The sequence below is a fragment of the Typopeltis vanoorti genome, chromosome 1 (genome assembly GCF_054136105.1).
Source record: "Typopeltis vanoorti isolate ZY-2024b chromosome 1, IOZ_Tvanoo_1.0, whole genome shotgun sequence".
Classification (NCBI taxonomy): domain Eukaryota; kingdom Metazoa; phylum Arthropoda; class Arachnida; order Uropygi; family Thelyphonidae; genus Typopeltis; species Typopeltis vanoorti.
The window spans coordinates 4,993,320-5,018,900 of NC_143549.1; the positions used below are offsets into that span (position 1 = coordinate 4,993,320).

General features: G+C 36.1%; 1 protein-coding gene across 3 annotated transcripts in view; it reads left to right on the forward strand.

The window, feature by feature from the left end:
- The window catches only part of Eogt (EGF-domain O-GlcNAc transferase), a 402,968-nt gene that overhangs the window by 43,946 nt on the left and 333,441 nt on the right, over positions 1–25,581 (forward strand). For 2 of the 3 annotated variants that reach the window (XM_090408171.1, XM_090408016.1), the window contains exons 2-3: positions 12,261–12,447; positions 20,883–20,980. In XM_090408171.1, the coding sequence (XP_090264297.1) occupies positions 12,265–12,447; positions 20,883–20,980 (281 nt within the window). In that variant the 5' untranslated portion in view covers positions 12,261–12,264. Of the gene's footprint in view, positions 1–12,249; positions 12,448–20,882; positions 20,981–25,581 lie in introns of those variants that run through there. The other variant, XM_090408097.1, reaches the window with a different exon arrangement.

Genomic DNA, 25,581 nt, shown 5'->3' on the forward strand with positions numbered 1-25,581 from the left:
AGATAGAGCAGTTGATGATATTATTGTGAAGCGAACATTCAGTGTGTGGAAGTGATAACAAGAAAAGAAGTTCAATTGATAAAGCGAGCAATGTTGAAAATCAGAGTGAAGTTAAGGATAAAGTGGATAATAATGACATTGAAAAATGGAGTGAAATTAATGATAAGTGGGCAGTAATGACATTGAAAAACAGAGTGCAATTAATGGTAAGATTGTGAGCAGGGTTGATGGCGAACAAGTGTGTGTTATTGACAATAAAATAGCAGGAGTGAATGATAGTGGAAAAGAAAGTCACAAGATTTGAAAGCTGAGTTGGTGAAGATGAGGCAGATGTGAAGTGAAATGAAGGGAATTGGAGATATGTATGGAAGAGAGAAGAAGAAGATGAAAACAAATTATGTTGGTATGAAAAAGTTAACAAAAGACCTGCGAGTGGTGTTATATAGCAATTCAATTATTAGAGGTATGATAAATGAGAAGATGCACAAGGCTTGTTTTCCAGGAGGTAAAATGAATAGAGTGATTTAGGTATTAGATATGAGGAGTAAGTAATCAAAGGAGTTGGTAGTACTAGTAGTAGTAGTAGGGACAAATGACTTGACTGGTAGAATGTATGATTGGATATCAGGTGGTTGTTGACAAGGATTAAAGATAATAGTAAAATAAGAAAGGTAGTCTGTGTTGTCCGGGTATGACAGTGATGAGATGAGGCAGAGAGCAAGAATTATGAATGATATGTTAGTTGAAATGTGTGAAGAAGAAGGAATGCAGATTGTTAATGTGTGGAGTGAGTTTGTGGGAAGAATTGTACTGCATTTGAATGGTTTTGGTATGAGTCATTTGGAGAGACTGCTGATGGAAGTGAGAGTAATGTTCAGAGAATAAATCAGAGCATGTGAGAAGTAATATGAAAGAGCAAGAGTATTAGGTAGGAGAGATTGAAGTGGTGCTCATGAATGAAGAAGTGTGTAGCATCAGTGTAGAGAATGAGAGAACAACTATGCAAGGCAAACAGTGAAACGGAGAGACCTCAGGAGGATAGGGGAACACAGCATGAGAAAGGTTGATGCTCCAAGAGGGTGCGAATGTGTATGTAGACAAAAGGTTAAGGAGATGATCTGGGATGTAGGGAAAGTTGGATTTGAAGACAGTTCTGGAATGAGTAAGGAGAAAAAGAAATGGCTTCAGGACAGTGGAGAAGTCACATCTAATATTTGGTATCAGTGAAACTTGTTATAGATCCAGGAATGAGCTGTTATGTTCGTATACAAACACCAGAAGTGTCAGAAACAAGGGAAATGAAATGGTTGTGTTGATTGAGTTCATTCACCCCAAAATTGTTGGAATAAGTGAGATGTGGTTAGAGAGTCTCTGTAGAGCTCACTCTGTATAGTCAAATCTCTTTAGTCAGAAAGACCTGGGTTCAATTCCTGTCCATGATGTGAGGAACCTTTATCTGGTCTCTTTCGACTAAAGATGAGTTAGCCAGTCGTACACAGAGAGGTAAGGGGTTTGTTCACCTGGGAACTCGGGTTTTTCGTCTCTCAGACAGGCAAACTGACTTGTGAACACACACGGATTTACAGCCATGAATACTTACAACAATATGTGGAAGAGATAGGGTCCTCACCACTTGTTGTAATGCTTGTAGTTAACCATGAGTCAAATCATGGTAGTCAATGTTGGTACTTTAATGAGGAATTGGGAAATTGGATGAGATGACATCCTGACAGGAATGCAGATGGAAGGGTATGATGTATTTCATGAAGAAAGGGTAAAAATGGAGGTGAAGTGCTATTGATGATAGAAAAAGAATTATATCTATACAAGTAGAGATGCAAGTAGTAGTAGTGATTTTGAGGCAGTATGTGAAATAGAGATGAATAGAATGAAATACCTTGTTGCAGGTTGTTATAGACCTGGTAATGTGGAGGGTAGTGACCAAGAAATGTATAATCAAATGGAAAAAGGGTGATCATTATGGGTGATTTTAATTGCCACAATATAGATTGGCTAATCATGAGATAGCAACCATAAGTAAAGAAAATTACTTTCTTGAGTTTTTGAGGGACAGCTATCTCAGGCACCATAGAGGGCACACAAGCATTGAGGGTCATCTCATCAGAGGATGTTGTTATAAATGGTGTCAAATCTCCCTTCATTTGGTGAGAGTCAACATGAAGTGATTATCTGGGTGATTACCAACCATGTGAGGTCTTCCTTGATGAAAGGGTATTATGTGGAACTACAAGGCTGGTGATTATGAGAAGCTCAGGAGACAGCTTTCAGCTATATTTTGGAATGAGTAGTTGGGTGCTTCTTGGGTGATATTCAAGAACTATCTAATAGAAGCAATGTCTATTGCTTCTAAATGCATTATAAAGGAGTGATGACAATCATTTCCATGAGGAATACAAAGAACAGGCAAGGAGGGCAATTCAATAGGTAAGGTTAGCAAAAGTTCAGTATGAGCTGATTTTTTTTGACTCATGAAGTCAAAAAAATTCCTAGGGTGTTATTTTGATATGTAGCCAGCAAAAATAAGAACAATTTCTCCAATTGCATTGATTGGGAGAAATTGTTTTTGATATAAGGACAATTGTTGCAGAGGATATAGTCGAGATATTTTATGAGCAGTTCATAAAGGTCTTTCATCCTTTTGAATGTGACATCATGGAGAGTTTGAGAGAGAGCAGTGGATGAGGAAGAGGTATATAGGGAATTAAGTGAACTTGATATTAATAAGACTGTGGGACTTGGTGATATATCAGTGCATATTTTGAAGGATTGTGCCAGGGAATTGACATCTGCCTTGACATATATGTTTAATATGAGTTTTACATTGAGTAAAGTTCCAAAGGTGTGGAAGGAAGACAAGATCATATCGCTTCATAAATGAGATGACAGAATTCAGTCATCAAATTTTATCCCACTCTGTATGTCAAGTGTTATGGTTAAGGTGTTGGAAAAGCTAGTGAGAATCAGAATCCAGGAGTGGTTGACAACAGTGGTATTACCTGTGATGGACAGCATGGATTTATTAAAGGAAGTTTATGTTTTAGTAATCTACTTATTACAATAAGGTGACAACAGCATTGGACATGGGTGATGGATACACAGATGTATACTTCGACTTTACAATGGCTTTTGATAGGTTACTGCCTGATGAGTTGATAGTCAAACTAGAGCAGATGTGGTTGGATATAAGACTAGTGCATCGGATTGAAGATTAGCTGTCTGATAGATATTAGCAAGTTGTGAATGGGAGAACAATATCCCAGAGGAGGAAATTCACTAGTGGTGTGTATAGTGGATAGTTCGCCCTGGAAACAGGGCAAACTATCCCAGTCAGACAAGACGAATACAAATGACACATTAAATGGGAGTGTTGGTGGATAGGGAGTTGAAGTTTAGGGGGCACATTGCAAAAGTAACCAAAACAGCTCACCAAATCACTTGGCTTCTGAAAAATACTTTAACATGCAGAGACGAACAAGTTGTTGTTCCTCTGTATCGAGCCTTGATAAGACCCCATCTGGACTTCTGTGCCCAGCTATGGGCACCAGGGTTTCTTCGTGATGGGGAGGAAGTGGAGAGGGTCCAGAGACGAGTGACCAAGATGATAGCAGGTCTGTGGAATGAACCTTATGAGAATAGGTTGAAGATTTGTGGGTTGCAGAAATTGGACGATAGGCAAAGGAGGGGTGATATGATTGAGACATTCAAATTACTGAAAGGTTTTTATAAGATTGATCCAGAAGATATTTTTAAAAATATGACTGGTGGTGGGAGGACTAGGGGCCATGCATGGAAGCTGGGCAAGAGCATGGTTGACAAGGGTGTTAGAGCTAGGTTCTTTACTTGGAGAGTGGTAAATGAGTGGAATAAGCTTCCAGAGTCTGTTGTGGGTGCTACGACCGTGAATGAGTTCAAGGCAAGGTATGATAGATACTGTGTGAATGTTGAATAGTTGTTCTTGACATGATGTTAGGGCCTCCCTCGATGAGTCTGTCGACTCCTTGGAGTTTCCCGGAACAATAATAATAATAATAAATACCTCCATTTTGGAAAAACCGGCCTTTCTGACCACACACTCCAAACATACCACAGAATTGATTGGGAAAATGCCAAGTCCCTACACTGCACCAAAACCTGGTTTGAGAGAAAATTTAAAGAGTCATGTGAAATGCTTAAACACAACCCAAATCTCAACAAAAATGATGGCCTAACCATTTCAAGAATGTGGAGGACCCATCTACAACCTGTATAACAACCTAAACTAACAATAGAAAAATCCCACTACAAGAAGACAACCTGGTGAACTGTTTGTAACATGTAACAACAGCTGAAAGAAATCATATAACAATCAGAACTATCCAGAAGAATATTAATACATGAGGACTTCTAGCAGTTTATTGTAGTTGTATTTATTTATTTATTTTATTTTATTTTTTATCATTATTATTATTATTATTATTTTTATTTTTTAATCACTAGAGGTCAGGCTAGGGAAAAGGATTAATTAACTACGGTAGATTTAAGTTTTAAAAGAGGTATACCATGAGTAGGCATATCGATACAAAATTAATAACTGAAAAAACTCACGTACAAAGATTATTTAATAGTAAAATTTTCTCCTGTGTGTCACAGGCATCTTCAGTACATATTAAGCTTAAATTAAACAATAACTGACAATTCCAAAAAGCGCCACCTAAGTAGCTGGTGTAAGATAACTAAAAAGGTCAATAACTTTCCTAAAAAAAATTAATTAAAAAATAATAATAATTTAAAAAAAAAAAATAAATAAAAAATTAATAAATAAATACAATAAAAGTTAAGAAAGATTAGCTGATTTGTAAAGTACTATCTCCCATAAAGGGGATAGACATAAGCCGTCGGATCTGTTTAAGTTAGGAGAATGAAGTAGAGTTTCATATGTTTCTTTATAAAGGCGTTCCATGAGAAACTGATTTTTGTGAAGAACTCTTGTCTTTCTCCAATGAACTCTGTGTCTAGTGAAGATGGCATGTTCTGCAAGTTCAGACTTTTCAGGTTTAAAGTATTCAATATAAGATTGGTGTTCTTCTAGCTGAATAGAGGCAGATCTTCCCATTTGTCTGAAATAAGATAATCCACAAGAGCACGGAATCTGGTAGACATTGTAAACAACGTGCATTACTATCCTTTATGTACAAGACATCAGTGAACGTATAGCAAAAGTTTAAAACCACTGAATGTTTTTGTTGCCTTTCGACCGTTTAGAAAAATCTCCACCTTTCTCACTTCTCCTAAGGACAAGCTTCCACATCTTAATCATCCAGGTGTCTACCAGATTCTGTGCTCTTGTGGATTATCTTATTTCGGACAAACGGGAAGATCTGCCTCTATTCGGCTAGAAGAACACCAATCTTATATTGAATACTTTAAACCTGAAAAGTCTGGACTTGCAGAACATGCCATCTTCACTAGATACAGAGTTCATTGGAGAAAGACAAGAGTTCTTCACAAAAGTCAGTTTCTCATGGAATGCCTTTATAAAGAAACATGTGAAATTCTACTTCATTCTCCTAACTTAAACAGATCCGACGGCTTACGTCTATCCCCTTTATGAGAAATAGTACTTTACAAATCAGCTAATCTTTCCTAAACTTTTTATTGTATTTATTTTTTTATTTATTTTTTTTTAGGAAAGTTATTGACCTTTTTAGTTATCTTACACGAGCTACTTAGGTGGCACTTTTTGAAATTGTCAGTTATTGTTTAATTTGAGCTTAATATGTACTGAAGATGCTTGTGACACACAGGCGAAAATTATACTATTAAATAATCTTTGTACGTGAGTTTTTTCCATTATTAATTTTGTATCGATATGTAGATTTAGTTTACCGATATACAGGGCATCAGCATGTAGCTTGGTTCCTTATACACTTGTATTCTTCCGATGATGACCTCGATACAGGGGTTGAAACGTCAAGTTTTATTTTGTTAGTAATTAATAAAATAATCTTTTCAACATGTGTGTTTTTGTGTCCCTAAATTTACAAATATGAGTGCTGATCACCATGTAACCTTAAAAGGAAAAAAAAAAGAAGAAAAAAAAAACATTTGTATTATTTTAATAAAAGTTTTTCTTCCTTTGCTTGTAGTCTAATGGCTGTGATTCTGGATGAGATGTGTTAAACATCTATAATAATTCTACTGTGTGTGTGTGGGGAAGCCCTGACATAAGAATCTTGTGCCATAGAGATATAGTGAAAAATTGGTTATGGTCGCCGAAATCCATTCAATACATTTTCACTGTAAACATTTAGATGTATAAACCTAGAAAAAAGATATATTAGCTGAAGAAATTTAAATGAAGTTTCGGAAACATACTGGACTGGACAAGACCATATAACTCTAAAACCCTTGAGATTATATTATTCAGGCAAGAATGTTTTTGCACACAGAATAGTAGTTGTGGTTCAAATATAACTTTCCCACACTGTTGTTGATATTAAGCCCATCTCATCCAGAATCATAGTCATTAGGCTACAAGCAAAAGAAAGAAAAACTTTTATTAAAAGTTTTTATAATCCATGTGGGTTTTAGGCAGTTGAATATAATGTATCTGGCCTGCCATTCTTCTGCTGCATTTACCTATTTAGGTGAGACAAATACCTGGGAAAGAAGACAGACCCCCAGTGCAGTGAAGAAGAAAGTTCAGTAAGACAGGAAAGACCCCTAGCCCACAAATACTCTAATAGCATTTGGGGGGGGGGGGTAAGATAAAAAGAAAGGAGATAGAAAGAAGAAGAGGGACCAGTCTACAGATAATATAACAGAAATACATTATTTGAAGTAAGTTCTGGTCCACCATCAGGTACTTCGGGTTTGACACTTCCGTGCTCACTAGAAACGAACCCTGATCAGATTATTAAATTAGTATTTTTATCAAACCTCATGGATCAAATGCTTATTATGAACGCCCTCATTGTTGTGTAGAGTACTTATCAAACTATGTCTTAAATTTGTTTACTATTTCTATACTTATCACAGTCTCTTGGATAGTGCATTTCAACTTCTGCCTACTCTTTCTCTCCCCATCAAAAACTTGCTCATTAAACACATGTTCACTACTCCATTGACACAGATTGACCTATGACTTGAAGCTTCAAGTTATCACCCCCCCCCCCCCCGTGCAAAGTCAAACATTTTTACCCTCCTTTCACTTTTTAGGAAGGACAGTAAAATTACAAGATTCCCCCCTATAAGACTTTATTAAATAACCAGCTCACAACCTCTTTATAACAGCTTGTAGGTATGCCCTTTTGTTCTTTGTTCTCAGAAAAATCTCTTTCACGTTAATCTTGGAAAAAATCTTTGCCAAATGTATTACTGGATATCTATCTCCCTTGTCCAGTATGCCCCTATTGTAATATATAAAACAGATTGCTAAAAATGGCCTCCTTGTTACGACTATTGCCGACCAGAAAATTCTTCTTTTAAGATCCATTTCTGGATATCCTAACCATCTCCAACACATCTTCACCACTCTATATATACACAGATTGACTTATAACTTGAAACTCCAAGTTTATCATCCCTTATGTGAAGCCAAACATCGTTGCCCTCCTTCCACTTTTTAGGAATGACGGTAAAATGACAAGATTCCCACTACATTTTTCTTCAATGATGTTTGTGTAGTTGGAGTCTACAGTTCACCTCTGAAAGTTGCTCAACCTTGATTCATTTTAAAACTTTCTAATATACTCATCTTTTCAATTTTATCCTACTCAAAACTAAATAGTGATCACTTCCTTTCAAATCCTCTATATACTCTTGTGTCCTGAACCAGTGGGAAAACATTGCTTTTCTTGCATAGCTAAATCTTTTTTACATTTCTTAAAAATATATGGTGATATGCCATCCATTCCCTCAGCCTTATTAACATCTAGTCTCAAATGAACATTTGATCTCTGATTCTTTCATCTCTGTTACAGCCCAGTTTACACTATTATGAATTATGGTGATAAATAATTCTACTGCATTGTTTGCCATAGTCATTCGACTACCATAGCTTTTCACCAATATCTTCCTTTCATAATATTCTTCCTCTTGCTTGTTGCATAGCAGAAGAAAAAATCAGGTCAAAGATAATGCCCTTGAATTATCTTTGACCTGACTAGCCATTCTCCTCTCATTAACCCATTTTTTTATTTTGTTATCATGCACAGAATCATCATCTTCACATTAATATCTATTGACATTCATACACTAGTGTCCAAAAGCTAAGGACGAATTACATTTTTCTCTGTATATGGAAAAATTTTCATGACTACAGCCAAATGTTGACATAAATTTATTGCCGCATACTAATAAATGATATTACACAAAAAAAATGTGCTATTAATTTCACACAAATTTAATTGCAATATGCTACAAATTTCCTAAGAACGTAGTTAAAGAATTAATGTACAGTGCTTACAGAAAACTATGTGGAGTGACCTTTCAGTATGAAATAAGACCATCCCAAACTGTGATGCAGCTCTCACAATGTACCATGCTTAGCACTAAGTGATTCAGGAGTTCTTGAAGCAAACTGGCCCAATCCTCCTTCAGAGCAAGAATGAGGCCTAGTTTGTTTTCCAGAGGGAAATTTCGAGCAGCAATGCCATCTCCCTATTGTGTCCCAAACGTGTTCTATGGGATTGATATATGGGGAGTGTTCTGGCCATTCAATTTGATTAATATCCTCGGTCTTCAAAAAGTATCTGTACTGCTTTTGTACAATGTGGTGTGCTATTGTTGTTATCCGTAAAATTGAATTCTTCGCCTACAGCACCACAGAACAATCGAACATGACATTTCAGATTGACTTCATTGCAATAACTATCACTAATCATAGTCTCTCTTTTCCAGCACTTGTAGCTCAGTGTATCCATTAAGCATAATGCCTCCCCACACCATGGACCCCCCCCCCAAGCACTAGTGTATCTATCCATTTCAAGAACATTCTTGCAACGGTGAGCAGTACCACTTTCACGCCAGATCAAGTGTCGTCTAGAAGCTGAGGAAAGACTAAAACAACTCTCATCTGTAAAGAGTACATTAGTCCATTGGTGTCTTTTCAATTTTTATGGATATAACATCACTGAAAACATGCTCTATGATGAACTGTGAATAAAGGGATGTAGATTACAGGTCTTTGGGCATATATAGATTTTAATTTTTTTTCTTTTTTTTATGTTGGGCCCATATACGAGATGTTGGCTGATCAACCTATAGTACTTTAGTACCGTATATGGGTAGTGGGTTGGGAAAAGAAAAACTTGTTGACATTCAATTTAAAAGCCTGTATATATTTCCTCCTTGGGAAATATGTCAGGGGAAGACTGTTCCACAGTACAACAGTAGTAGGGATGGAGGAGGAGGAAAAGAAACTTGTTCTGTGGGTTTCAAGATGTACTGTGAAAGGATGTTGGGTGGTAGCGGCATGTGTTCCAATGGGCTTAGTACAAAGTGGAGAAATTATTGATGCTCTTTCAGATGAACATTTTCCCCATGAAATATTTATAGAATATACAAATTGCAGAGACTAAACATCTATGTGAAAGTGAGGGGAGTGAGTTGGTAAGAGATGGGTAATTTATCAGTCTAATTGCTCTCCACTATATTGAGTCAAGCATTTTGAAGGAGCTTTTAGGAGCCCCACTCCAAATGTGAGAACAGTATTCGATAGCTGGGCAGATTTGTGATTTGTATAAGGTTAACAGCTATTTAGAGGTGAAGTAACGTCTTGAACTAAAGAGAAATCCTAGTTTTTTGGAAGCTGAGGATGCAATGGTTGTGATGTGTTTATGCCAGGAGAGGCCTGATGTCAAGGTAATTCTGAGGTGAGAAATCTCATCTTGTCTGGGAATTTGAGTGTTATTAAAAATAATTCTGGGGAAAAATGGTTCTTTTTTGTGGGAAATAAGACAGAACTGGGATTTACTAGCATTGAAGTTGACGAGGATATCTAAGTTCCATTGGAGAATGATTTTGAGGTCAGAATTAAGGGAAGTTGTGTTGATGTTCTGTGGGTTGAAGTGAGTTGTGTAGGGTAAGGTTTATCAAATGAAAGGGAGGAGTGCAATGTGCTGTCATCTGCAAAATTGTGTATTGGGTTGGAGATCAACTGAAGTAGGTCGATATATAGAAGGAAGAGGATCGGTGAGAGAATTGAACCTTGTGGGACCCCAGGATTAGTTGGATGGTGAGAGGATAGGGAGCCGTCTACCATCACACATAGTTTGCTTCCAGCTGACAATTTGCATCCATTTGAAGAAGTGTCCTGAGACAGTCCAAATGATGGAAGTTTGCTTAGTAAGCCTTTGTGCCAGACCCGGTCAAAGGCTTTAGAGATATCAAGTGCAACCACTTGGGATTTGCCAAATTTCTCCATCCACAGATGGGTGATATATGAGAAGAGATCACCTGTTGATCAGTATCGACGGAATCTGTACTGGTGGTCACTTAATAGCTGGGTACCTTCAAGGTAGAGTAGGAGTTGAGAATTGATGGTTTTCTCCATCGCTTTAGATTGGACTGAGGTGAGTGAGATAGTTTGGTAGTTAGTTTGCAGTGATTTGTCACCCTTTTTAGGAATGGATTGAATATAAGCCAATTTTCAGGCTTTGGGATTTATACCAGTGGAGTAAGAGAGAGTATGTAAAAATGGCATAGGATAGGAGTCAGTTCTGCTGCACAGACCTTCAGGACAATTGGAAAAATGCCATCAGGGCCAGGAGCCTTTTTTGTGTCCAATTTAGACAACAGGTTTATGATCTCTTTCTGGCAAAAGGATACATGTGACATTGCATGTTGGGCAGTTGGAATGATGGGGGAGCATTTGCCATTGTCAGTTATCCATGCATTGGAGACAAAGTATGATGCCAGGAGATTAGCTTTTTCTGTAGGTGATGTTGCAATTGAGTCATCTGGATATGATAGGGGTGGGAATAGTATAGGGCAAAAGTTACGGCCAATTGCTTTGGCAAGAGACCAGAAGGCATGGCTGCTGTTTGGACAGGCTGCAAGTTTCCTGCTTTTTGCCCATTCAAATTCTGTTTTAGAAGCATTGATAATTTTCTTGCATCTGTTTCAGGCTTCAGTATAGGCATTGAAGGAAGATGGAGTTCTTGATTTGAGTCAGTTGAGACCTCAGTTACTTGTTGCAGATTTCTTGCCACAGTTTGTTGAAATATCCTTGTACTTGTACTTGAATATAGACGACTTGCAAGCTGCCCTGCCATTTTTGTCGATTACGTTTTGCTGTTATAACCAAAAAATCTGTCTTCATGCTCCATGGTAGAGTGAGGGTGGCTTCTTAGCAAACATCTGGATTACATTCCATTGATTTGAAATGCTAACCCTGGATACAATGTTATGTGAGATTTCAAACTCTCTGGAAAAATCACTAATTTGCAGCCTTCTTCAAGGTTTCCAGTAATTCTTTCCCACATGAAATCATCTAAATGATGTCTTTGAGACATTACAAGACATCTAATTTCAACTTTATTTCTCCATGAACAGAGCCTCTTTCAAATACAATTGGCTCATCTCAAACTTTTGCCTTTTATCCTGTTGAGTGCCCATGTGACCACTTTGCACATGATTCAAAAATTTGAATGCATAGTTGCTGTCTGTTTGAAATCATCAGTTTAAAATTGTCAGAGGTTGTAATCTTCAGAAATAATGAAATAATGCTTGTCCTTAGGTTTTGGATACCAGCGTATGTATCATTTCATTTAGCAATATATTTAAATTTCATAATAATTTAACGATCCTCTGTCGTCCATTTGGCCTCAATGAAGATGCCCTTGGATTGTAAAGACCTACGTTCATATCATGTCTACAATGCAGTCTTTATCAGGGATTTTTAATACAAGGGAAAATGAAAATAATTTAAACATTTATATACTCCCATTTTTTACACTCAGTTTGTACAATATATATTTTTATTTTATTTTTATATTTATACTATTGCATTGCATCGTATGCTTCTGTATAGTATCTGTAGCATATAACATTCTTTATTTCTTCTGACTGGTCATTCCATGACAGATGCTAGCTGTTAGTTTGGTCATTGAATGACTAGTCATAGATTGGGATTTTGTGTGTGTGTGTGAGAGAGAGAGAGAGAAATATTGAATGGTTGTTATCAGTAATTGCATGTAAAGTAAAATGGAAGGTACTGAAAAGATCATTGTTTTGTTCACCTTTTTTTTTTTTTCTAGAGTCATGCAAGGTGTAATATTCTGCCTTATTTTTCTGGTACTGCAAATTATGTATGATTCTACTGTTCACACCAAAAAATATGCAGTTTATGATGTTAATTTGCCTCCCGAGCACATGGCATATTTTTTCAATAACAATCCTGAAGCTTCTACATCTTGTAAGAGAGATAAACACTGTCCTTATAAGGTGAGTTTTATGACAATATATATAAATAAATTGTAGTTATTTCTCTCAGTTATCCAATCGTCAGTGGGAAATCAGTTAGATTTTTTTTGTGTTGAATAATTCATGGGTACAGTTACGTGCAGGATTCCAGAAATCTATAAGAGAGTGATCAGAGATAAGTGGCAAATGAATTTTCAGCCTTTTTCTAGATGCATCCAAAATATATTATTTTCTTTGCATAATTCATCATCAATTTCCTGATATGTATCCCTAAGGGTATGATATCACTACATGGTTAAGTTTACATTATTACTAATCTCTTATCAACAATTTCCCTCCAAATCGATCTATTACTTGTGTGTACTTCAACATTGTCATATCTGACATTCCCTGCTTTTAAAGCACTTCTGACTAAATCAATTCACCTAGACCATGATCTTCCTCTGGTCTATAATAAATTTATCATCATCATCATCATCATCATCAAATTCCTGCCATGTACCCTCAAGGGGTGTACAGGATATGACAGTACTACATGAAAAAATTACATCATTACTAACTTCCTATCTACAATTTTCCTCCAAATCAGTCTGTTACTTGTCAAGACTCCAACATTATCAGATCTTATATTTCTATCGTCTAAGGCACTTTATACCGTATCAATCCACCTATATCTTGGTCTTCCTCTGGGTCGTTTTCCTGCCAACCTGGCAGAGAACACTTGTTTTGCTAATCTTTCCTCTCCCATTCTATTTAAGTGACCATACCATCTGAGATTAGCTCTGCTAACGCATTCCTGGATGCTGACAATGTCAAGTTCTTTCCTAATATCCTCATTTTTAATATGATATTGCCATTGATGCCATCTGTTCACGCCTCTAATCTTTCTCAGGACTCTCATATCTGCGGTCTCTAGTCTTTGGTCAAGTGTTTTACTTCTGACCCAGCTCTCAGATCCATAAGTTAAAATTGGTTTGAACACAGTCTTGTATACAGCTAATTTAGTATTCCGACTAATTTCTTTCTTATTCCATATGAATTTATTCAATTGACTTCCCACGATACCAGCTTTGCTGATTCTGTTGTCTATTTCTATATTTAGTTTACCATCTTCAGTAAAAATTGTGCCTAAGTAGCTGAAATGTTTTACTTGTTCCACAGGTTCTCCATTCACAGCACAGTTGACATTTTCAATGATTCTGCCTATTTTCATTGTCTTTGTCTTTTTATTGCTGACCTTCATACCATATCTATTACAACAGCTATTCAATTTAGTCAGAGAATCTTGCAGACTTGTAGCGGATTTATTTAGAAGTATAACATCATCCGCATAAAGCATAGAGCTGACATTAACATCTCCAATTTTGATATCAGGTTTAATACCACATTCCTTCATAATGTGATCCATATAGATAATGAATAACAGAGGGGATAATGTACATCCTTGTCTCACACCAGATTTAACATTAAACCATCTTCCTGTACTTCCTTCAATTCTAACTGCTGACTCACAACTCAAATAAAGACTAAGTATTGCTTGATATAATGCCCCATTGACACCATATAACTGCAGCGTATTGAATAGCTTCTCTCTTGGCACCTTGACATCATATGCCTTTTCCAAATCGACAAAACTTAAATACAGATCTTTGTTATATTCCCATGCTTTCTCGACTATTTGTCGTAAAGTGAAGATCTGATCCTGACAGCCTCTATTTGGCCTGAATCCAGCTTGTTCTTCACCAAGCTTTTCTTCCACAATTCTTCTCAACCGTTTCTCAAGTATACTTGCATAGATCTTGCCAGGAACACTCAGTAGGGAAATACCTCTGTAATTCTCACATTCAGTTTTATTTCCCTTTTTATATATGGGTACTATGAGAGCTCTACTCCAATCATCGGGAATTCGTCCCTCTGTCCAGGCTTTCTGAACTATGCAGTGCAGCCACTGTAAGACTCTTATACCACCATACTTCAGCATTTCTGGTCGAATATCATCTACTCCTGCTGCCTTTCCACATTTCAAGCCTTTGATGGCTTTTTCTACTTCAAGTATGGATATGTATTCCTGACTGCATGCCTGGTCAGTGTTTTTTATCACTGTGCTGTCATCAGTGCTTGTTTCAGTTAGCAGTTTTTCAAAGTAATTACTCCATACTTCAAGGATATCTTTTTCTCCTGTTTTCATTTCACCTTTATCTCTAATTCCTTTTACAGCACTCTTTCCTCCATTCCTAAGCTTCTTCAACAACCTCCAGAATATTTTGCCACCTTCTTGATATTTATTTTCTATATTCTTGCCAAAGTCCTCCCATGACTTTTGTTTAGCTAGTTTTACACACTGTTTAGCTTTCTTACATTTGTCTCTGTATTCTGTAAGAGTAAAAGCTGACTTATTTGCCAGGAACTTTTGATATGCTTTCTTCCTTTCCTTCACTGCCTCTTTAACTTCCTGTGTCCACCAGGGAGTTCTGATTTTTTTATCTTTGCACACAACCTCACCACATGCCTCTCTGGCAGAATCAATCAATGTTTCCTTCAGAGTTTGCCACTGAATCTCCAAGGTTTGATTCCTGTTCTCAAACTCTTTCATTTCATTTCATTCTCACTCTTTCATCATATAATAAATTTAGTGTAATCCTTTATCCAAGTGTAGTTATGCAAAGTTTGTGCCTGAAAATATCTTCAGGTGGCACATCTGTTGGCACCTCGTAGCAAAGGTGGACCAAGCTCTCATCTCTCCTTGTCTTAGTACTCCCATAGTGCAAAGCACATCTCCTTGTTTTGCATTATGGGAGATACTAAGACAAGGAGAGATGAGAGCTTGGTCCACCTTTGCTACGAGGTGCCAACAGATGTGTACCACCTTGACTGTCCTGAAGATATTTTCAGGTGCAAACTTTATTTGCCTACACTTGGATAAAGGCTTAAACTAAATTTATTATAGTCTAACCAAGTGCAAAATAAACTTCCAACTTCCTTTGTTCTCTTTCCTGCCATCTTGGCATCATTAGTTAGCTCTACTGACACATTCTTGAATGTTAATAACGTCAAGTTGCTTTCTAATATCTTCATTTTTAATATGATACTGCCTTTGATGCCATTCATTCCTCTAATTTTTCTCAGAACTCTCATAACTAAGATTTCTAGTTTTTGTTCAAGTGCTTTATTTCTAAACCATGGGGTTCGTGTGCGGAAGCATCCTGTGGTCTCCATTTTGAACAACTGCTTTAAGAACAAAAGTTGGGAGACCATGGTGGAACCACATTATAGGACCTCTACGGGTTTGCGTCAGCCAGACTTAAAAGTGATTAAAAGAGATGGTGACATTCGGGTAGTTGATGTCCAGGTGGTGAGAACAAGGCATCCACTAGCCTATAGCCATAATAATAAAGTAAACTATTATAAACATATCCAAGATCTAGTTAGTAAGATATGGTAGGAGCATGGGGCAACTCCGAGGTTTACCAGCGCCACCATCTCTTTACATGGCATATGGAGCGCAGATAGTTATAAGCACTTAAAACAGCTTGGGCTTATGCAGAAGGATATAAAAGTTCTTTCCTTGAGAGCCCTACAGGGCACACTGGTGGCATGACGTTGCCACCAGAGAATGACTACAATGATAACTAGAACAGGCATAGGGAAAAACACTTGTAAAGGCTTAGGCCTATATCAAGTCCAGACAAGATGTAAGGGTAGTACTGCCCATAACCAGTACAAAGATTAATAATAAAAAAAATAACAAGTGGTGTATCACAAGGATCAGTGCTTCATCCACTGTTATTCAATCTATACATTAATGATGTCTTGCCTTCTTGGTGGTTTAAAACAACTAGAATGCTAAGAATTTGATCTGTTGCTCCACCTGTACATCTGTTCAAAAGGCTTTGAGCCTTTTGAACAGATGTGCAGGTGGAGCAACATCTGGGCTATCAACGCGAATGTGATTGTTGCAATCTTTATGTATCAAAAAGTGTCCTCTTCATGAAGCACTAGTATGTTGTGTTTAATTTTAGGAATCATATAATCATTAAGTGAGGAAACAATTAGGGGAATCTTTAACAGGAATAAATGCAAAAATATAATATCTGTGATATTGCTATTCTGTGGGTGTACACTGCACACCTAGCAAACCTGGAATATATGCCCCTGATACATGCTCACATATGTATGTACATATAGAAACCTTCAGCACTCATTCAAATTATCCTTCCATTATGTTTTTTCTTTTTACTCAGGGTTTGAAATTTCATTGAGCCTACTTGATTAATTTCCTCTCATAATCTTTTTGTACGTTCCTTCCCTGATTTGCCATGCTGGTAGTCCTTTCTCACCTGTGCTTTGTACTTCTAATGAGTTTTCTGATAACCTTTCTGTTCATATTTATTCTCTCCATAATCTTTTTTTTCCCCCTTTTCTTGCAGTTGCTGTTCAGTGATACTATTTATTCATTTAACTCTCCCGATTTATCCTCTTGATCCATGCCATGTGACACTCTTCCCTTTACCAGCAATAATAAATTTAGTTTAATCCTTTATCCAAGTGTAAGCAAACAAAGTTTGCACCTGAAGTATCTTCAGGACTGAGGCAACTCATGGTGAAGGTGGACCAAGCTTATCCTTTATCCAAGTGCAAGCAAACAAAGTTTGCATCTGAAGTATTTCATGACTGAGGCAACGTGTTGTGAAGGTGGACCAAGCTCTCATCACTCCAAAGAGTGATGAGAGCTTGGTCCACCTTTCACTTGGATAAAGGATTAAACTAAATTTATTATAGTCTAACCAAGTGGGAAAAAAACTTCCAATTCCCTTAAACAGCCTTTGAGCATTTCTTTCATCCATGAAATTCATCCCATACATCTACAAACTGTAAACCATTTCTCCTGCACAATATTTACAGCGACTAATTTCAGTCATGTCCCATCTTCTCAGTTCACTCTATCATATAATGACTATAATCTTATGATCTTTACATTTTCACTCTTCTTTTTTGCTTCTGCTAACTCTTTCATATCTTCTTTCAACTGATTTGTACGTTACAAAACAATGAACTCACTTTCCTTCTGTGGATTGTAACAATTCCTCTATCACGCTTAATCTTCGCAACTGCTTGAACACTTTCATCACATTATTTTTTCTTTTTTTTGTTTTGAAAAAATTTTCAAATTTCTGTATGTGTGATTCAATTTTTATTTTGTTGCTTTCATCTCAACAGGAACCAGATTAACATTTTCATCTCAGCAGCCCTCTTGAAAAATTACCCTATTTGTTTCTTAGACACGTCCTTGAAATGATACGCACAAACACTACTTGTGTAATTTCCCATTTTGATATTTTCCCATATCAGTCCATTTGAAATTGGCTGACATTCATTATGAAGTTTATTCTTATGCTTGAATACTAAAGTTTCTCTCTTTTTTTTTATTACTATTGTTAGAATATGATATCGTATTACTTAGTTTTTTTGTTGTTTTTTTCATCTCATTAGGGATATTTTTGTACTTCTATCTGTACTTCTTTTCCATTGATGATTCTTATCTTTACTTATAAGTTTGAGATTGTTCTGACTTTTCACTATTTGCTTTGGTTCTCTTGCAAGAATCAGGTAACACCCTAGTCAATATGATATTTAATGTTGGATAATCATATTTGTTGTGGTGAAAACTAATAAAGAATAGAATTTGATTGGCTGAGTCACAGATGTTGATAGAAGAAAGTTAAAATATTTTAAATCATCATCATCAAATTCCTGATATATACCCTCAAGGGATATACAGGATATGATAGTATTACATGAAAAATTTACATCATTACTAACTTCCTGTCTACAATTTTCCTCCAAATCATTCTGTTATTTGTCAAGACTCCAACATTATCAGATCTTATATTTCTATCTTTTAAGGCACTTTTTATCGTATCAATCCACCTCTTCCTTTGGGTCTTTTTCCTGCCAACCTGGCAGAGAACACTTGTTTTGCTAATCTTTCCTCTCTCATTCTTTAAAATATTTTAAATTTAAGTTGAAATTAAATTAAAGTTAAAATATACAGACCTGGATGGCTGAATGGTTAGTGCAGCATTTCCCAAACTTTTCTTACGACGGAACACTTAACAAATCCTGAAATTTTCATGGAACACCTTGGTTATTTTGTAATGTATTAATTACTAATTATTTATTAATTTAGCTGATTTTTATTATTAATTAATAATTGATCATTATTATTAATTAAGAATTAATTAAACATAAACATCATTAAATTAATTTGTGCTGATTTTTATTGACATATCCCATTCTGATCACCAATAATTTATAATATTATTATAAGTACCTTACGAGTGAATGCAGATTTTTTCTCCTGTGTGCTGGTAGTTTTCCCCTCCTTTTGTACATCCTGGAGATCGCTTTGTAGGCTGGTGGTGGATGACTCACTATCTGTTGCATCACAAACACCTTCAATAAGAGATTTCTTAATAACAAAATTAAACAAAGTCCCTTGTCTCTTATTCATATTAAAATTTAAATCTGCAGGCCTATTATTTTTAAAAAATCACAGCACTACGAACTTGCGAAGAAAGTATTCAGTATTACAAGACTTGAGAACCGAATAGATACAGACTACCTTGATCTTTAATTTTAGCGAAAAATTTTCTTTATACTTCCTTGCTGATTGGTCACTAACATTGCAACACAGATGTTATTTCGTTCAGTTTTGAGAACAGAGGATATGCTGCCCATTGTTGTAATTGGCTTGCAGGCAATTTTTATGATCAGTCATAAACAGCGGTATTCTCTTTCCTGATTGTTGAAAGATTTTGATGTGTGAAAATTAACGATAATTCATGAATAAATACTTCCATGTTTAAAAATACATGGCGTGGTCACTAACATTTTCTACACAAATGTTATTAGGTGTTCTGGGTCTGAGCTTTTCAATATATTCATGAATATTATTCTCTTCAGAATATTTCCACTATAAAATATTTATTCATGAAAAATGCTTAGAAAACTAAAATGACAAATTCCAGGAGAATTTCTTGCAGAACACTTATTCACCTTCTGCAGAACACCAGTGTTCTGTGGAACACAATTTGGCAAACCCTGAGTTAGTGTATCCGCTATCCAGCCAAAAGGCTGCAGGTTTAAATCCTGTCATGGGCATGAATGTTTGTGATTGTCTGTGAAATACTAGTGGTGGTGGTGATGGGCGGTAGATGCCATTGGTGTAGATGATGATGATGGTAGTTGCGGTTCATTGTAGTTGTTGGAGACAGAGAGTTGTAGAGTAGGTGTCCTCCTGCCGTGGGCATGTTTGTGATTGTCTGTGTAAATACTAGTGGTGGTGGTGGTGGTGATGGGCGGTAGATGGTATTGATATAGATGATGATGGTAGTTACAGTTCATTGTAGTTGTTGGAGACAGAGTTGTGGAGTAGGTGCCCTCCCTCAATGAGCCTTTGGACTCCCTGGAGGTGTCACGTAATAATAATAGTAATAAATACTACTACTACTATTAATAATATTTTGGACACATTGAAAGGATGGGAGGAGGACTTCTCAAAACAGTAATAGAAGGTAAAGTTCCTGGAAAAAAAGGGGTAGACTCTCAATGAGATGGATGGATGGATGGATGGTATGTGTGGAGTGACTGATCTTCATAGAGTTGAAGCCTCTAGAAAAGCATACAACAGGATTACATGGCTAGGCCTGATGTTTCACATCACCAAGCATCGGATCAACCATATGGCATCTATGGATGTGCAGTGAACATATGAGTCACAGATTGCCTCTTCAGTCTCATTTGTTCATTATCTCAAATAGATACCTAGTAAGTGGAGTATGGCCTTGTTGCTTCAGTAAATCACAACTGAAGCAGCTAAGACTTTGAGACCAGTGTATTATATCTTATCTGTTAATTGTGTTTCCGTGTGCTCTTTCGGCTACTTCACTTTTTTTTTTTTTTTTTTCCAGGACCAAACTAGTGATTTCTGGAACCATGAAAAGGCAAACATTGATATTGTGTCAGAAACCTCAGTAGGTTCTCTGCATTCCATTTATTAAGACTGATCCTTTAGCAACCCATAAGTATAATTTTTACCCATGGGATTAATTTATTTGTCATCTGGATTTGTATTTCATTCTTTTTTCTGTGGTCTAAATAAGTTACAAAATTTGCAACATGGTATCTAGCTGACCTAGCTATATAAGTTATAGTGATGTAACTAAGTACTTATTCTTGGTAGCTCTGTTCTTGAAGGTATGATGTTAGATGCCAAGAATTATAGATGAATTTCTGAATATTTATTTTGGCATGTTCTTTAATTAGTATGACAGATGGTAGATTATCATGAATCACCAAACTGCTATTCTTCTTATAGCATGATAAAGGTTTTCTGTTATAGTGATAAATTGTATTTTTTAAATATTAATTGAAATATTAATTTTTCATTGTTTCAGAATCATTTAGACAAAGATGTTTGTTGGGGTTATGAGAAAAATTGTTCCACTAAAAATAGATATTCTCATCCCATCTGTGATGGCAACAGTCGTGGATGGTAAGAATTTTCTTATTTTAATATTACATTTTATATAAATTTACATTTATCTAGAAATGTTTAATTTTTAAAACACACCTATCAGAATCAGTTTGGAATACTAAATTAGGAACATTATTCCAAAATAATAAGTAACAGTTTCACATCTTTATGTTTTAGATATTTTTCATGTAAAATATAATTAAGTGACCATTTACAATCATCATCATCATTAATTTCCTGATATGTACAAGATATGTCAAGATATTGAGTGTTGTCCTCATTAACATATGCCGTACACGTTTCTCAGCTAAGTCATTATATTTTAGCAGATATTAGCAATATTGTTATATATATTTGGTGGTATTTTATTTATTTTAGACTGTGTTGTTAAGTGGTGTTGTTTAGTAAACTATTCGAAGTAAACTATTCCATGTAAACATACATGGAAGCTGGGCAAGAGTGTGGTTAGCAAGGGTGTGAGAGCTAGGTTATTCCACTCATTCACCACTTGGAGAGTGGTGAATGAGTGGAATAAGCTGCCAGAGTCTATTGTGGGTGCCATGACTGTAAATGAGTTCAAGGCGAAGTATGGTAGATACTGTGTGAATGTCGAATAGTTGTTGAAAGTTTTTTTTTTTTTTTTTTTTTTTTTGTCAATTTTATATTTATTTTTATATTAGATTAGCAAAATTAGTTTAATCCTTTATCCAAGTGTGAGCAAACAAAGTTTGCGCCTGAAGTATCTTCAGGACTAGGGTATCTGTGCTGTCATCACTGCTTGTTTCAGTTAGCAGTTTTTCAAAGTAATTACTCCATACTTCAAGGATATCTTTTTCTTCCGGTTTTATTGTCACCTTTATCATCTCTAACTCCTTTTACAGCACTCTTTCCTCCATTCCTAGCTTCTTCAACAACCTCCAGAATATTTTGCCACCTTCTTGATATTTATTTTCTATATTCTTGCCAAAGTCCTCCCATGACTTTTATTTAGTTAGTTTTACACAGTGTTTAGCATTCTTGCATTTGTGTCTGTATTCTCTTAGAGCACAAGCTGACTTATTATTTACCAGGAACTTTTGATTTGCTTTCTTCTTTTCCTTCAGTGCCTCTTTAACTTCCTATATCCACCAGGGAGTTCTGATTTTTTTATCCTTGCAGACAACCTCACTACATGCCTCTCTGGAAGAATCAATCAATGTTTTCTTTAGAGTTTGCCACTGAATCTCCAAGTTTTGATTCCTGTTCTCAAACACTTTCATTTTTTTTTCAATAATATTTCTGTATTTTAGTCTACAGTTCACATCTGAGAGCTGCTCAACTTTTATTCGCTTTAAAACTTTCTTACATGTTATTCTTTTCAATATGAAATTCAATTTTATCCTGCTCAAGACTAAATAGTGATCACTTCCAATTTCAAATCATCTGTACACTCTGGTGTCCTGCACCAGGGAGAAAACATCACTATCAACAATAACATAGTCAATGAGACTTTTCTTATTCCTAGCCTCTTCTCTCCATGTGAATTTCTGCACATTTTTATGTTGGAACATGGTGTTAGTAATAACCAGTCCATGTCCTGAGCAGAAATCCAACAGATATTTGCCATTATTATTAGCTTTGCTCTTTTCTCCAAATTTTCCCAAAATATTTTTGTATGTCTCACAATCATTTCCTACTCTACTATTTAGATCCCCAACAAGGACCAACTTTTCCTTTTTCATTGTGTCAGTTGCTTTTTCTAAAGCCTCAAAAAATTCCTTCACTTCTACCTTAGTAGAACCTTCTGTGGGACCATAGGCACAAATAACTCTCATTGTCCAGTTCCCTATTCTCATATTTGCCCACATTACTCTACTTGAGACTGACTGCCATTCAAGAAGATTAGCCTCGTATTTTGTGTTGAATGCTATGGCTTCTACTTCTTATACTTGATTGTCATTGCCTGAATATAACATTTTGTATTTATTGCTCAGAAAGATCTCGCCAGTTTTTGTCTTTTTTGTTTCAGTCACCCCTATTATGTCGATCTGGTACTTATCTAATTCCTCAGCTAGCTCCATTTCTTTGCCATTCAGGCTTCTTATGTTCATAGTACCAATCTTTAACTCTAGAGATGTTGAGTTGGGGTGTGTTTTCAGATTTGTTCCAGTATCTGACTTTTCGCTGTTCGCCCTGGTTCCCTGGCGAAAACAACAGGGGCCTTGTTTAACCGGGCGATGCCCCAGCCGGCATGAAGTTTTGTCATGTTGTACCATTAATTTTTATTTTGGTTTAACCAATAAGAATACAATTTGGTCGCCTAAGTCCCAAATTGCCAGCCCGAAGTATAACATCGTCCACATAAAGCAAAGAGCTGACATTAACATCTCCAATTTTGATATCATGTTTCATGATCAATATTTCATATTCAATACCACTTTTCTTCATAATGTGATCCATATAGATAATGAATAACAGAGGGGATAATGCATCCCTGTCTCACACGAGATTTAACATTAAACCATCTTCCTGTACTTCCTTCAATTCTAACTGCTGACTTACAACTCAAATAAAGACTATGTATTGCTTGATATAATGCCTCATTGACACCATATAACTGTAGCATATTGAATAGCTTCTCTCTTGGCACCTTGTCATATGCCTTTTTCAAATCGACAAAACTTGAATACAGATCTTCGTTATATTCCCATGATTTCTCCACTATTTGTCGTAAAGTGAAGATCTGATCCTCACAGTCTCTAATTGACCTGAATCCATCGTGTTCTTTACCAAGCTTTTCTTCCACAATTCTTCTCAACTGTTTCTCAAGTATACTTGCATATATCTTCCCAGGAACACTCAGTAGGGATATACCTCTTTAATTCTCACATTCAATTTTTTCTCCCTTTTTATATATGGGTACTATGAGAGCTCTACTCCAATTGTCTGGAATTCATCCCTCTGTCCAGGAATTCTGAACTATGCAGTGCAGCCACTGTAAAATTTTTGATACCACCATACTTCAGCATTTCTGGTCGAATATCATCTACTCCTGCTGTCTTTCCACATTTCAAGCCTTTGATGGCTTTTTCTACTTCAAGTATGGATATGTATTCCTGACTCCATGCCTGGTCAGTGTTTTTTTATCACTGTGCTGTCATCACTGCTTGTTTCATTTAGCATATTTTCAAAGTAATTACTCCATACTTCAAGGATATCGTTTTCTCCCATTTTCATGTCACCTTTATCATCTCTATTTCCTTTTACAGCACTCTTTCCTCCATTCCTAAGCTTCAACATCCTCCAGAATATTTTGCCACCTTCTTGATATTTATTTTCTATGTTCTTGCCATAGTCCTCCCATGACTTTTGTTTAGCTAGTTTTATACAGTGTTTAGCTTTCTTACATTTGTCTCTGTATTCTCTAAGAGCACAAGCTGACTTATTTGCCAGGAACTTTTGATGTGCTTTCTTCTTTTCCTTCAGTGCCTCTTTAACTTCCTGTGTCCACCATGAAGTTCTAATTTTTCTATCTTAGACAACTTCACCACATGCCTCTCTAGGTGAATCAATCAGGGCTTGGTTGAAACTGAATCTCCAAGGTTTGGTTCCTGTTCTCAAACTCTTTCATTTTTCCTTCAATAATCTTTGTGTATTTTAGTCTACAGTTCACATCTGAGAGATGCTCAACGTTTATTCGCTTTAAAACTTTCTTACATGTCATTCCTTTCAGTATGAAATTCAATTTTATCCTGCTCAAGACTAAATAGTGATCACTTCCAATTTTAAATCCTCTATACACCCTGGTGTTCTGCACCCGGGAGAAAACATCACTATCAACAATAACATAGTCAAAGAGACTTTTCTTATTCCTTGCTTCTTCTCTCCATGTGACTTTGTGCACATTTTTATGTTGGAACATGGTGTTAGTAATAACCAGTCCATGTCCTGAGCAGAAATCCAACAGATATTTGCTATTATTATTAGCTTTGCTCTTTTCTCCAAATTTTTCCAACATATTTTTGTTTGTCTGACAATCACTTCCTACTCTACTATTTAGATCCCCATTTTCATTTGTCAGTAGCTTTCTCTAGAGTTTCAAAAAATTCCAACACTTCTACCTTAGTAGAACCTTCTGTGGGACTATAGGCATAAATAAGTCTCATTGTCCAGTTCCCCATTCTCATATTTGCCCACGTTACTCTACTTGAGACTGACTGCCATTCAAGAAGATTAGCCTCGTATTTTGTGTTGAATACTATGGCTACTCCTTCTTTTCCTTGATTGTCATTGCCTGAATATAACATTTTGTATTTATTGCTCAAAAATATCTCACCAGTTTTTGTCTTTTTTGTTTCAGTCACCCCTATTATGTCGATCTGGTACTTATCTAATTCTTCAGCTAGCTCCATTTCTTGGCCATTCTGGCTTCTTATGTTGATAGTACCGATCTTTAACTCTGGCGATGTTGAGTTGGGGGTGTATTTTCAGATTTGTTCCAGTAAAGAAAAAATACAGACATTTAAAAAAAAATTAATTCATGCTATATGCTCTTTGGCTAAGTAAGAGCTTTCTTTGAGAGGTCATGATGAGTCTGAAGATTCAGCTAATTGAGAAAATTATATAGAATTTTTAAATAT